At 37.5% G+C, this 15,968-nt stretch overlaps 1 protein-coding gene across 1 annotated transcript in view; it reads right to left on the bottom strand.

Annotated features, from left to right (window-relative positions):
- Positions 1 to 4,138: 4,138 nt before the first annotated feature.
- ZNF536 (zinc finger protein 536) overlaps positions 4,139 to 15,968 on the bottom strand; it is a 69,438-nt gene continuing 57,608 nt past the window's right edge. The window contains exons 3-4 of the mRNA XM_010585084.1: positions 7,407 to 8,987; positions 4,139 to 4,185 (exon numbers count right to left, since the gene is read on the bottom strand). Coding sequence (XP_010583386.1) covers positions 4,139 to 4,185; positions 7,407 to 8,987 — 1,628 coding nt within the window. The remainder of the gene's footprint in view (positions 4,186 to 7,406; positions 8,988 to 15,968) is intronic.

The raw sequence follows: 15,968 nt of genomic DNA, 5'->3' as shown, positions 1-15,968 counted from the left end.
CTGAGTGATACTACTGGGACTGATGCAACTGGTTGCTTGTTATCCTACGCTTGCTTTATCTTGGGTGGATCGTACACAGGTCTGAGGAGGGAGGCTAGTCTCAGGATGCTTATCGCACATTCTTTCCATGGGAAACAAAAAGGAGAGTTCAGTGCTATCTGCAGTACCGAAGACTGTGCCTTAATGTAAGGCCAGGCAAGATTAACCAAGAAAGATCACTCACGGGCTGTATGCTCCTGGTATCTCTCCACTGGGACAGACGTTGTGTACCCATGACTCACTAAGGCTATATTTCCAGCTGCAGGACTACACCCAAGTATGTAGTTTGCCCTGGCCAAGCACCCAGGTGTTAATACTTCTACACTTAATCCATCCCACATTACTCATTTTTAACCCAGTGGCCTCCACAAAAACTTCTGCTGGATTTTAACAGCGACAGAGGAGAAACAGGTCCCACATTCCCAAGACATTTTCTGTGACAGAGGAAACAAGTATAATGCCCCCCCCCCAATATACCTGCCTAACCATACATGGCATCGTTCTAACAACAAACCACTCCTTCCTTAGAAGACTGCATTTTTAATAAATATCCTTTACAAGGCCCACAAATAGCTTTGCAGAGTTTGTCTCTCAAAGCACCAAACAACTGTGGATTGCACGAGTGGTCTTTGGTCTACCAAAAGGTACAACAGTTTCTCAGAGAGTTTTCTTGAATGTATTAACAAAATGACTCAAAACTGCACTAATGGTTAACAGCTTTTTTTTTATTAGCAACACTGAGATAAGTTATTGAAGCATTTTAGTATTGTTTTACATTCCATTCAGAAGTGACCTAACTTGTAACTCCATATACATTTAAAGATATAGTTTGACACTTATTCAGAAAGCAACAATTATTAAAACTTACATACCTTCATTACCAGGAAACCTTAATGTATTTTCTAATTACTTCCAACAATACTCTATTCCAAAGCACATGATAACCCACTAGAAGTTTACACATTTCACTTCAATCACAGGTTTTAAATCGTGGATGTCAGAGTGCTGTTCATTGAATTTTACTGTCTTTCTTGGTTAATACGGGAAAACCGGGCACAATATATTAAGCTAGAAATATTGCTTAAAGAATATGAAAAAAGATAACTACAGTATTTTTTCCTGCTAAAGCATTACAAAATACAGGACCATTAAAAACTCAAATAGAAATGACAATAAATAACCTTAAAAATGTTAAGAGAATTTTCACTCACACTAAAGTCCATTCCCTAAGCTTGCCAAACACATAAATAACAGAACATATTCAGGACCTCTATTTTTGTACTATTATGATGGTTTGTTATATATTGTGGATGTATTGTGTATACATATATTAATGTTTACACTTAAGGTATATATTTTTTTATTTGCTGAAACAATTAATAAGCCTCAGGTAATTATTTATTCCTGGTACTACAGGTATCTAGATAGGTGGGAGCAAACCTCAGAAATTCCAGATATGCAATACTGTGCATAACAAGATCATCTCCGCATAAAGATATCCTAACTTCCCTAGATTACAAAGATGAATTTGGTTATTTATTTCTGAAAGCCTGTAACATAAAATCATAATTGCTGTCAAATTAATTGTTTAGAATTGGCCTCATAATAGGTTTTAATCATACACTTAGTTTTGACTTACAAGGATGTCTAAATTGTTCGTGTTTATGAGTAGTTATAGGAAATACTATACCTCAGACACAAGAATATATATTCCTGAACCAAAACACAAACCAGAGCATTGTCTCACTTTGGAAAGACCTGGAAACATCTCTATGCCTCTGCCTAATCCTAAATTATAATTTAAATTTGACCTGGATATGACAAAAACAATACGAATATATTGTTTGGGAGATGAAACTTAAGAGTAAAATCATACAGCTCTAAGCTTACATCATTATTTTGTCTCTGCAAAGAAAAGAAAAGCCTTTCTGTGCTAGGGATTTGCCTTGGTGCGGCTGGCCACTGATGTCTGAAATCAAGGCACATACCAAGGCCGCCTTTTGCAAACACAATCCCCCTTTCAGATCTGGTGCTAGGAGGGACTGAATGCCTCCAGTTTCACTGCAGATAGAAGGTACTCAGCACTCAGCTGTATCAGATATTTTAGGGGTTAATTTCCAGAAACATAAACAGAATGGGAATGTTACACTGCAATATGAAAAATGGTAAGAAATAAAAGTTTTCAACAGTAAACAAAAAGGTCGTACCTGACCGATTTCTGATACAACAAAATACAATCAAATTAAATTACATGAATATAGCAATGAAATTTAAAGTCAAATAAACATAGGACCTGATTCTGCAATCCTTAGTCATGTAAGCAGTCCCACTTATCGAGAATGAGGGATGCAAGACTGGGTCCTTAGCTTCTGCTTAGGAAGTCAATGTTGATTCAGACAGTATCTTTTCTAGCCAAAAATATGCAGCAAAAGGAAAGTAACATAAACAAGGCTAAATGTCAACAGTGTTTGCAGACTTACAGACACCATCCATTTGTTTGTACTGAAATGACTAGCGAACCATTTGGCAAATACAATGCTATTCACAGACCAGCCCTTTTATCCAGCAACACAAACTTCACTGGATCAATGGTATTCCCAGTTAATTAAAAAAAGGAAGCAAGCCATATGAGTTTGGTTTGATACTGCCATCCAAATGGCACTGCAACATCCAGAAGTGCAGCTCAAACCCAGGCGTGGGGCCGAGGTGCTGATCTCCCATTCGGCAGTACAGTTCATACACTAAAAGCAGGCCTTGGACCTCCTAACTGAAACTAAAGAAACCTTTTCAAAATCACCATACTGGGGTAAAGAAAAGTCTGCAGTAAAACTTCCATACCATTTCATTCTGCCTTGAAGGAAAATAATATTCTGGTTATTCCTTCAACTGCAGATCAGGACAAAATGTTGGGTTACTTCAGTGCATTACAAGATACTTTAAATGGGCAGGAGTACTACAATTTGCTGCAGTAGGATGACCTTCCATTGCCTTGTAGCTGTCCTAGAGCTTGGATATACCAGGCCTTTTGCTTCTGTTTAATATGGATTTCATAATTTAAAAGAGCTGCAATAAGGATTCAAGTGAAGCCACCGCAGACAATTAAAAATCTTTTTCTGTTTTTTATATGTTGGTGGTAGTTCTGAAGGGGTTAGCATTATAATCTTTTTGGTTTTGACACCTGTGGCAATAAGCAATTTGCAACAACTAAATTCACTATTTAAACATTGGGGTAGAACACTATAATTATGTGACAATAAAGCTGTAATAATCTGCCACAATTGATCTTCCCCTTGCCCAGCCCTCTTGTCTGTGCTGCAGTTCCACATTTGGAAGGTATTTCAGAAAGTTACAATGCTGAACATTTTAATAATTCTGTGCAATGTTGAACACTTTCTGCTCCAAAGGAAACTGAAAGTGCTCAGCCCTTTGCAGGATCAGAACTCCAAAGCTCCTACCATGCATCAGAAGGTCCCTGCCCTGTTTTCATACAGTGGAAGAAGTAATAATGGGGTGGAGCCTACGCAGGAGAAAACAGCATTCATTGCAGAGGAAAGCAAGCGAGAATGGAAGCAAATTAAATTTGTAGAGACAACATGGAACTAATACTTTTGGACATCATTCAGTGTGGGTTCAATAGCACTAACCCATTAAGCAACCAGCTAACACCCAGGACTATCTCTGGCCAATAGTTCTGTAGCCCACCAGCTCTTCTTTGAAAGTCTAAGTACTTCCCAAGCAGAAAATGCAAGTAGGGAAATTTTACCATCTTAGACACAAAGCAGAAAAATTTAAAGGGGAGGAAAGAGAGAAAGGAAAGGGTCTTGTCATAAATAGATGCTGTGCAAATCACGTGTGAATTAATGACTTGGAACAGGAGGCAGAACATCACGGCGATACGTTTACGTGTACATGGGAAGGCAAGCAGAGAAAGAGAAGAGCATAAACAGAACGGAAAACAGATCTTCCAAAACTAAAATACAAAGTAGGTCTAGAACCTCCAAGCGTAACTTCTTGAATGAGCAAGGGCTGTGAAAGCAAGGGACGTGGATGCTCAAGACATCTACCAAGCCATGGCCCTGGGCTTCCCCTCCACGCTGGGCTACTGGCTGCCAAGCAGCACGGAAAGCCTTGTCTTCTTCTTAGTATCTGCGTGGTAGCAAAGATTAACAAGATCGGCTCCTAGGTATAGTCACTTGAGACTCCAAAACCAAGTACAGTTCAGGAGTAACTCTTAAATTCATCAATGGTATTTTTTTCTTTCCGTCTTTTTCTATTCTGCTATATATGTAAAGGAGAAAAATTACAAAAATTTCTGATTTTTCTCAGCAGCATTTTGACATGGAAATTTCTGTTTTATGCAGTAATTATGGTTCTTTTCTAATTGTGTCTTTCATCCGTACAGCCTGAAGCATGATAGGAGCATAAATGAATTATGTGTACATCATCGGTCTCTCTCATTCTACATACAGGGAAACTGAGGACTGCTTCCCCCACGTGTGGTAACTTTCCAAAACAACAATGTGAGTTCACGGCATTCTCCTTGAGGTATTAAACCCTTTCTGTGCCAAGATTTGTGCTTAAAACCTGATCCATTATCTTAAGGTAAAATCTGCCAACTAAAAATGATCCACATGGATCACTGAAAATCCCAGCTTGTTTTTATGCAGCCAGAAATTTAACTCAATCAGCGTGGCCAATCAAAGATGCAATCTCAGCTAACTGAAGCTGAGATATTTTATTTCCACTGTATTCTGACTGTAGAAAGAGCACCATGCCTTGCTGTCTTGATTGTGCAAGGACTGTATCAAGTGTATCAGTGTTCTCTCTTGAGATGTCAACAACCCACACATCACTGGCTGTAAAAAGAAAGGCAAATGCACAGAGATTCCTAAAATACAAAGGAACACAAGACTCATGCCCTGGAATCGGGTGCTGGAGGTGGGTCTCAAGTTTTCTGATCTCTCAGGCAGTAGGAGAGACAAAAGGAACCATGACTAAGGTCATGGGATTTGTGCAAGAGGGAAGGAAGGCTAATAAATGAACAGGGTGCTCCTGATGGCTAATCTGCAAACGCAGAAACATCAGGTGAGATTCCCTGCACAAGCATGCACAGATGGAGTGTGATTTCACAGTACAAAATGTCACTGTGAAAATGAAAACTCCCCCAAAACACTGCTTTTGAGTGGGCGGTGTCCAAGCCAGCCAAATAAAAAAAGAACTACTGACACAGGGGTTGTTCATACTCATCCACTTTTGCTGTGAGATTCTAAGAAAAATGAAATATTTAGTCAACCTTAATACTTATATTCTGCAAACACTCAATAGTATGTCAGTAAAGAATTTTAAAAAGCTATTTTTGGAGGGGGGAGAAAGGACTCGCACTGCATTTTCCATTTAAAAATGGCTTAAAAAGTAGAACAGACAGGCTTCTGTTGTTTTGTTGGTTTTTTTTCCTTCATACTTCAAGTCAAATCCATTATCACTGGGCAGAGCTTGTGAAAGGGATATGGTCTTTAAAATCATACAAACTCAAGCCATCATAAAATGTCTGTTGAATTGATTGGAAGATGAAACAAAAAACTAATGGAAGTAACATGACCTCATTTCAATAATGTTAGAGGGGGTTTTTTGCTGTTGTTGTTTTAAAAATCTTATGTCTGGGAAGAAGTATAAAGATATTTTTGTACAAAGCAACTAATCTTAGTTTTCCAATTCTTTTACTTGTTTGTTTAGAGAGTAATTTCTGTGCTGCCTTTTTTGGGTTTTTTTTGTAACTGATTGATTGTACTCCACAAATAGGGAAGAAAAAAATCCAACTAGGATTTTACCAGCTGCAAATTAAAGCAACTATCAACTATTTTGAAGATAACAGTAATGTAACTGCTGATTTTGAAGAACCTGGAAATATTTCCAACCATCTGAATTGGTTCTTAGTGCATTGAGACACAGAAGTTTACAAGTAAGGCCATGCAGATACTTAGGCTCGTGATTCAGTTTAAGTAATGACAATATTGTGAAGCCAAAATGCTCTAAGAATACAAGTGAGAGAAACTTTGTGAGGCAAAATCGGACGTTTTTATCAGACCAACTAATACACTTGGAAATGCAGAGAGAGGTCTGAAGAAGGGGTTCTGCCTTTAAGCACAGGTACTATCCTAGTAAAATCAAACAAAGCTCCCACTAACCTTAAGTTAACTAGGGTAACCACTCTTAAGTGCTTGCAGATTTAGGGTTTCATTTTAAATTGTCAGGCTTTAAAACTGTTGATCACATTTTCTTTTCTTTTTTTTCTTTTTAACTTGAATACATTTTATTATGCATGTTTAGCTCTGACAATGAGTTTTCTGATTAGTTTGAAGGTTAAGTGAAACGAGCATTACAGGAGTTTTTGTGTCCTTTGTTGACTCTGCTTTTTAAAGTGATACTGTTTTTCAGAGGATTTACACTCTAAAATCTCTTTCAAACAAGAACTATGCTGACAAAATAGGAGATAAATTGAAAAAATCCTCATTCTCATTTGTTCAAAATAGATGTAAATTTCATTTTTGTCAGATGTGATGGGTGTAACATGAGGAAGCAAAACTACAGTTTTATAAATCAGAGACTAATAAGTTTAAAAGGTGGTTTTGTTTGTTTGGTGTGTTGCTGTTTCTTTAATTACCTGGAGGCATATTCTTAATTAGGCAAATCACAACTTGTACAACCACTAGTTAAGAGTAGTGAAAATGGTCAAGGGCAACTACTATATGGGTGCCATTGAAACAAACCAGAAAAATATAATTAAAAAAGGGGGAGGGAAAGAAAAAAAACCAAACAACAACAAAAAGGCTCTTCAACACAGGTAGATGCATTCCATGCACTTGGCCTTTGATTTCATTAATATTGTGGTAATTGAACACACCCCAATTCAAAGAAAGGAAAAAAAAAAAAAGAAAAAAAAAAAAGGAAAAGAGAGAGAGAAAGCAAGATTTGCTTGGCAAAGCATCCAGTGTTTTTCTTGGGTTCTTTCTTGTATCAAAATACTGAAAAGTTTGCAAGTTACCATGTAAATTTTTTAAAACCTTTTCCTCCTTTGAGTATGCTAAACCAGTAAGTATCCCCTTCAGATGCCACTAGCACAGATAGTCTATATTGCTGCTACTCTAGTTTAAAAAGCAAGTTCTTTCTAAAATCCTGTGTAAGTATATGCATGCAGCACTGCTGATTTCAATGGAGTAGACCACATATAAGACTAGAATTTGGCCCACAGGGTTTAACATTTTAAAAAATGTATTACTAACAAACATGACTAAGTATATTTAAAGAGCAGCTTCATGATTCTGCACAAGTGTTTTCTGAAATGGTCTAAAAGAAGGTCTAAAACTTACCACACAAGTCAGGTCTCTTGATACATCCACTAGTTGCTGTGCTACTTGCAAGTCCATTAAAGGCTGCTAAGCCATCAGAGCTGTAAGCTCTTAGGACTGACAACATGTTCATCTGCTTCTCCAGGACCTGTGGACCCTGAACTTGTTCGGGTTTCATCACTCCTTGTGCAGTTTCATGGGAGGATAGAAGATTCTGACTGTGCCACTGCTTTTCTGATGCTTGCGGCAGTGGTGATACAAGCCCTTGCGCTGGTTGTGAGGTGACTGCACTTTGTATATTGTCGCCTCCTTCACTGCTTTCTTTATTTAGGGCAGACAACTGCTTATTCATAATATCTGGTTCTGTGTCAATGTCCTCATCTTCAATGTTTTCTTCCTTGGAAGACTCCATATCCTCAGATGAAGCTATGTCAGAAAGGTCATCAGTAGCACTTTTATTTACAGAGTCAGAGAGCAGAATATTTGGGTCATCTTCGGATTGTGTTTTTATTTCGGATTCATTACTGGTGCAAGAATTTTGTGTTCCCGTGCCAATAACACCAGGATAAACACCAAACTGCTTATAGAAGTCTGTTGTAAAATTACAAAAAGTGGATTCCACGTGGCTGGGCCAAGCAGTGCTCTTTTGCTCTCCCAGGGTCTCTTTATTTTGTCCTTGGGTCATTTTCTCAGAAGCTGAGTCCACCTGGCTCAGCATGTTTGAAACTACTGCCTCCTTGCTGGACTGCACAGAAGAGGGGAGCAAGCTGACTTTATTAACTGAGGCTGAAGCTTCTCTAGATTGGTCTTTGTTGTTCCCTATGACGTTGTCTTTACGTTTAGCCTTGCCCAAGTGATTGGCCTGGAGGTGCAGAGCCATTAGTTCCATAGACGAAGTTGTAAAGGAACAAAATAAGCAGCCATGCCAAGCAATATTGTCTTGCACAGTAACAGATGAACCTGGGAGGGAGGCTGCATCTGGCCTTACGGATAAGTCAAGAGGTTCATATTGTGACTTTTCTGTTTTTCGCTGTGAGGACTTGCTATTTATCTTTTCCTCACCACCATCTGAGCCCAGAGCTTTTGCTGAAAGTGGATCTGAGAGAGCTTTATCCTTCATTTCTTTTTCTTTCTTCAAAGAACTTAGCACAAAGCTGTCCATGAAAGCTTGCAAAGACCCTTGAAAGTTCACACCATTCCCAACCATGTTCTGGTAAGCACGGCCAAGTTCAGAGAAGTGTGTTCCTTTGGAAGATATGTCTGAACCCTTCATATTTTCTGAAGATACTTCAGATGACATGCCAGCTGCTTGTCCTTGCTGCTCTCCAGAAGGCAGCACTCCTGATGTCCACTGCTGTGAGACCATGCCACTTCGGAAATCAATACCGGGAAGCCCCTTGAAGGCTCCTCTCAATATATCTGGTCTAATAAACACTGAACTTTTACTTGATGTCTCATCTTTGTGTTCTTGACTTGCAGTCTGCCCAGAGAGTGGTCCTGCTCCATTCTGTCGCTCCCGATGGTGCCGTTCCAAGTGGTATTTGAGGGATGCAGACTGAGTACCAGCATAATCACAATGCGGACACTTGTAAGGCTTCTCACCTATAGGTATGGATAAAGAGAAAAATATAAAGAGAGAGAGTTAACTGTACTTTGGTGTACGGATGAGTGAAGAAAAAAAAATCAACATTAGCTGCTTGAAAACAAGAAGATCTTAGATATAATAATTCATTTTTAAAAATGAAATGCTTTTAATTGAAGACTAATTCATAAAGTCTATTTCTAAAATGGGTTTCCAGAATGTGGGGCTATTCAGGAATGACATGGTATCTACACACAATTAGCCATCTTTTTCTTAATCTAACATGTAGAAAACTGTTGTAGAATTAAAAGCTATGATTATGAAAATGAAGCATAACAACTTCAACCACAGTAATCATTAAAAGTACAAGTTTAAAAAAAAAGAGAGACAAAGAATGTAACAAATGGATGGTTGCAATATTTTGTGTATACAATTGCTCTAAAATTTGTTTAAATTATACACATGGAAACCATTTTTAAACCTAAAAATTTTATGGCACTGTTACGCAAGACTGAAATGAATGATTTAAGTCTTGCTCTGCAGTAAATCATGGATATAATTAGCAAATGGCATACTGCACAAGTAATTTATCATTATTTGGAGGGCACCATTCCAGAAGGATTCAAAGATCTGCAGACCTACTGCATTGTTTCTAAATAAAGAACTATAAATACAGATTCTATAAAATATTAATATTATTACACTACATTATGATTGCAGCATGTAAGAACATATAGTTAAAATAAAAAGTAGTCAATAAAATAAAAAAGAAATCGAGTAATAAAAAAAGTACAAAATATATTTAGCTTCTGTATTTGAAATTAGCATTATCTACTGTTTTTTGCAGTCCTTTAAATTTGTACTAATGGCATTTCTAATGCTCAAGTAGTAAAACGTGTAATTTACCTACCATAAGCGCTTTTCTAGGATTAGCTTGGATACAGTTTTAAAACATATAAGATTATTTTCATGAATTAACTATATATTTGAATCCCACACTAAACTTTTATTGTTCTTCCTATACTTTAAAAGAGGTAGAAGATATTACATGCATAATAAATATTCATATACATTCATAAAGACATATCCAAAAATAATGTACATCTAAGCAAATGTACATCTTAATTTTTGCAGAGGACTTGTTAGCAGTGCAGAATTCCTTTTAAAGGAAGAAGTACGGAAATCCTCACTGAAAGTGACAGGAATCTGAAAGACCTGCAAGCTGTCAATATTGGCAATTATTTCTATGAGGCAGCTCAACAAGAAGAAACCCTTTTCTTTAAGTAGCTTTTTTCCTAAATGATCCAAAAGACAAAGGCAAGCCTTTTCCAAATGGTATAATGGAAATATTTGTTTTGAAAACTTCTTCCCCAGTAAAAATGCTATATAATATGTAGTTCACCAAACCAGCTGGAAAGTTACCTGTTTTCAAAAAACCTCAAAAACTGAAAGGCTTTCAAACTTTTGTTATTTAAGCTACAGGCTCAATTGAAAGGCTGGTAAATACTTGGGAAGCTGCTCCTCTCACTGATCGCAGGAATTTACTAATGAGATGCAACACCAGAACACCCAAATGACCATATAGCACTGTGCAAGCAGGCTTACTGACCATGAATAGTAGCTGGATACGTGCTGCAATTCAGACAGGGCTGAAGTAAATCACAAGTAGTGGAAATTCTAAATCCATAATGTAATCCTAAAGCTAAACGGTGAGACATGACAGCTTTACATCAACCACATTAATCGTCCTTTTTAGAGGAGAAAAGTGCAGCACCTCAAACAAGAGGTGTTCAGCAGAGGAAGAGATAGTAATTAGCATGGTTCATGCTTCAGGCCTGGGTCCACACAGCTTAACAGAAGAAATCAGATTTAAACATTTCAGTGCAACTTCTGAGTCTTCCACAATCACCTAATTAAGTTCTGGCGCTCCACCAACAAGAAGTAGGGGCTGCATTTCAGTGGGAAATGTGCAAAAGAAAACAGTTCCTACCGACTTGCAAGAATCACTAAACTGAGATGGATCACGTCTGTCTGGGCTTCCCTGGTCTCAGGTGAGAGTCTGAGAACACACCTACTCATCACAGGCATTTTAGGGTAGGGGCAAGGGGACAGAAGACACTGGCTGTCTATTTGTTTGCATTTCTGCAGGGCTGTTTGGGAGTGTACAAACTCTGACAGCTGTGCTGCCAGTCAGAACGTGGACAAATATTAATGCTGTTTTTATAGCATGTACATACTGCAATATTTTTGAGCTGTTTTCTGTTATTATGATGCTTGTCCTACCAGTTACTGTAAACAGTCACTAGTGACCTCTGACACAACTTGGGTATTTCAAGTGTTGCCTAAGAAGTAATCATATTGGTGAAGAACAAGTACCAGACATTATAAGGTTAAATGCTCTCACTTTTGAGTTTTCACTCCTCTTAATTGAAAAGCTCTTCCTCAGCATCCCCTATGCCTTTACGGAAATCTTTAACACAATTATATTGAGCACTTCCTTTTATTCTAATGATAGTTCAGTGTGTGTTTGCATTGCACATCAAGTGACACCATTAAAAAGTGTGTCCCAGCATTGCAGGCGCTATGTCAACCGTTGGATAACTACTTCTCCAGGGAAGAGAAGTTTGTAATACCAGCTCCACTGATGCTGCTAAACAGCAAGAGCTGTTCAAAGAAGTAAGTATATGTAAAAAGGGGTATAAATGACTTAAAATATGCTAACTAGAAGAAATACTAGTAATATTTGTACTTCTAAAGCACCTTCTGTCTAAAGGACTGGGCACAACAATGTACTCTTATTTTGAATTGCTAAGCCTTGAAGTCCTTACATTTTCCGCTCGAAGGCCTCTTCACTGAGTGAGCTTCCTTTCAGCAGAGGAGATCTGGACACAGCTCGCCACCAACGCCATAAGCGTTGGACTGAAAGAAGACACGCACTGAGACAGTGTGTGATAAAAAGTTCAAACCTCTCCTAGCCTCGGTACACTGCCTCTGTGGAGCTCCCACCTCTTGCATGGCTAGAAAGAAGATCTAAAGCTGACGGTCTGAAATTGGACTCAACATGTAGCAACACACTGTGCCACGTTTGCAATACAGAACTGGCCAAATAACATTGTTCAAAGGGAACTATTCAAAACCTCTCTCTTCTCTTTTAGATCCAAATATTGGCAGTGATTAATTTACTTCAAAGCAATCTTAACTGCTGCTATTTCAAGGGCAAGCGTTGGGAGAAGGGAGTAGGATGGAGTAAATCGTCTTTGAATCTTTTAAATTCAGTGTATCAGTATTTCCTAAATTCAGTAATTGTGCAGATATTTAGATGCTATTTCATCCATTCAAATTAACAACCAGCTATGCCCCTGTACAAGTCCCCATACCAATGACAAAAAGAGTTACAAGCTGCTGTGGGAAAAAGCCCAACCTAACCTCAACCAAACTAACCAAAACCCAAGCCGGTTTCAATGCAAAACCCAAAGGACCGCTAATTCCCAGGACTCTATTAGCAACTGCAATACTATATGTCCAAAGAATACTAGAGGGGACAAGAGAGGTAGCCTATGATTCTTGTTAGAAGACAACCTGTTTGTATCTCGTACTTTGAAGAAAGGTTTCAGAGAATTCATCCTAGTGTAATGACTACCCTGGTAGTATTGCCAAGAGCAGTGTCTGGATGAGTTATTTAACACTTAATATCAGTTCACATAAATTAACGTTGCCATGTAGGAGTGAGGGAACATGACTTTTTCAAAATAATTCTCTGCATTTCATATCCAAGAGTCATTTTTCATTGTTCACAAAGGCAATGACCATCCTGATCTTGCTGAATCTCTGGCCGTTTGCATCCCTGAAAACCTTTTCACAACGGAGTAGAAAGAGAGAATATTCCAGTGTGTACAATAAAAAAAAAAAAAAAAATCTTATAGAGAATAATTTATCTGGGCAACATAATCACAGCTCTGATCTATCTACCACTCTGGTTTACAAGACACAAGACATCTCATGAGAACTATTTTATATTAGGATACAGTAAAACAATAAAAATTCAATGCTCCTTGTAAAATCTGCACAAAAGCTTGGTAGATAACTGGAAACAGACTTGTTGCCCAGTAGAAACAGGTCTATTTGTATAGTAGGTTGTATAAACAACACAGATGTATAATCTATGCAAGCTATCACCAGTCCTGCTCAGAATGCAATCTGATCATACTAGTCATAGGAATTATCTGCTACGGGCTGTGCAAGGAGACCACAGCCAGAGTATAAATAGATTTAGAGATTTTAAGGCCAGAAGGGACAATTATGATCATCTAGTCTGATCTGCTGTACAACACAGGCCAAAGACCCTCACATGATAATTCCTGCATCAAACCATAACTACAATCTGAAACAAAACTTAGGTGGTTTAGTTTAAACATATTCTGTTTCAACCACAGCAATGAAGAAGAATCCAATACATCGCTAGGTAAACTGACTGGTTAAGTATTTTCACTACTCAAAATGTGTGCCTCTCTCTAGCTTGAATTTGTCCAGAGTCTGCTTCCTACTACTGAACATTGCTACACTTTTCTCTCCTAGATTAAACACTTTTCTCTCCTATTCCCCAAGGAAGGTACTTGCAGACAGCAAACCAATCACCTCTTCACCTTCTCTCACTCTTGTGTGGAACACCCTTCCCAGTTTTTCAATGTCCTTTTAAATTATGGGTACCCACTAAAGCTTTGATGAAATTTCAACTTGATATTAATCTTACACAGTTCAAGACTGTGTTTACATCCATAGCTATACCAATCAACTAACAGCTTATATTCTGTTGCTTCTCTACCATAATCCTAGGCCAGTTCAACACCTTTCATATTTGTTCCTTTACATTTTGCTGATTTAAAATTCATATTGTTCAAAAAAGCCCACCTGACAAAGTGACTAATCAGTGCCTCCCCATGCATTTTAGCATCTTATCATTTTTGTGCAATTGGTAAATTTTATCAACAGTGATTTAATATACTCTTCCAAATAATGATGAAATACCAAATAGATGGAGCTGAAAGCACTGCTGTGGAACTGCCAGTTTATGTGCCACTTGTCTCTGTATGCTGCTCCTTTTTGGTGACAGGGATTGTCACATGGAACTTTTACAAGCCTTGAGAGAAAGTGAGAAACTTGATAAAACTTACTTTCATGAAATAAAATTGAATTAACTACGTTACCAATTCTTAATTAGTTAACAAATTCATTCTGAAATTTTACCCAAAACTGATGTCAGGGTAGTCTGTTATAATTTCAAGGTCTTAATATTCTTTCTTTTTGGAAATAGTAGAACAGCCAGAGCTTTTTTACTACTGTGGGTGCTCTGGAACTTGCTCTGTGTTCCAAGACTTGTTTTTTTTAAATGAACTTCAATGATTTGGAGAGCTCTTCAACGAGGGGTTTTAAGACTTTATCTATGAGCTATCCAGTCTCATTCATTCCAAAAAATGTTAAAATGTAGTGGGCTACAGCATTACAGCCTCCTTTCTTAATGGCAGAACTGTATCATTGGAAAATACTTTTAAAAAACTTCATGCTTCTCTCTGAGAACAGAAGAGATTTAGTCTTCTATGCCATGGTTGATAATTTTTTATCCACTCCTGTCCAGTATTAGCAAGATACCAATTGTTAAACCTGCCAGATCTACAGAATTTTACCCTGTTCTCCATAACCCTAATAGCCACATGCATATTTTTACTATTGCTTTTAGTTTCCCTTATCAAATCTCTGTACTTCTTAAATATCTATTTATATTTAGTGCTGTGGGCTTCTTTATTCATTTTTCACACTTACCACGCAGCTTCTTAAAAATCTGTACTGCACCCTATACTCCATTTCCCCACTGAATGCCCCCCACCTCCTTTTTAAATAAGATTTCTTAAGGAGTTTGTGGCGTATGCCCCTCTGCACCTCATAGTGCTGCTCCCCAGTACAGTGAGGGCTGTGCATCAGTACAAGTACCCCAACACCTAATGCTTTGGCAGCCAGTAGTGGGGTTTTGACAGTCACTCTGGGACAATGTGAATTGCAATTTGATCCTATACGTTTCTAAACAAGCTATAGTTTTCTTTCATGCAAACTAAATGAAATGAAACATCTTATAATTCCAGAGCATACTGCTTAATGAAAATATTGAAAACATTTTCCAGCATTTTTTATTTTACCATTGAAACAGTTATTGATAACCTATTTTATCCATTGTGCAGTAGATATTTTAGAAATGAATTGCTGTATGGTTTAATTAGTTCATTATTATGCCTATTCTTACACGGTAATTTCTTTTATCATTCTAATCATTCACTTCACACTTTTTAAACCAAATGGAATATCAAAGGTTCCGTAGGATTATTTTTGGATCCTGCACATGTTTCACCACACAATTAATCTGTTTGTCAGAAATACTAGTTAACTTCTTCTCTTTACTACTTTCCTTTACTAGTGATTTTTCTCTATTATTTAAGATGAAACTACCTGTACCCTGAAAAGGACAGACTTTTGATGCTTTTGACTCAGTTTATTAAAGATCTTTCAATTGTGCACTCGGCATTACAATAAAATATTTTAATTTTTATAAAATTTTCTAATTGAATATTTGCCTTTATTTATATCTTATCTGCAATATTCATTTAGTATTTTTGCATGTCTTTACTTAGCTAAAACGCAGAGAGATAAATACGGTTGTTACTTTGCAGGGAAGATTCAGTACATTAATATAAACTGTACACTAATTCCCCCAAAGCATATATATATGTTGTAAACCTGAAGACTTTTTACACAGCTGCTTATTGCTAAACAGTGCCTTGTCCAGAAGGGGACAATCTGTGTCTCTAATTGCTGTCACTGAAGCTGAGATTCATTATGTGACTTTCCCATTAAAATGTGAGCATTAATTTGTATAATGAAATATCACCCACTGCAGTGTTCATTAGCCATGCCCTACTGTATACTGCACATTGTTAGCTACCTAGAAACTGTAG

The sequence above is a fragment of the Haliaeetus leucocephalus genome, unplaced genomic scaffold, assembly GCF_000737465.1.
Source record: "Haliaeetus leucocephalus isolate CR32 unplaced genomic scaffold, Haliaeetus_leucocephalus-4.0 Scaffold92, whole genome shotgun sequence".
Classification (NCBI taxonomy): Eukaryota; Metazoa; Chordata; class Aves; order Accipitriformes; family Accipitridae; genus Haliaeetus; species Haliaeetus leucocephalus.
The sequence above is the reverse complement of the archived record's forward strand: the minus strand, read 5'-3'. Positions and strand labels throughout refer to the sequence as shown.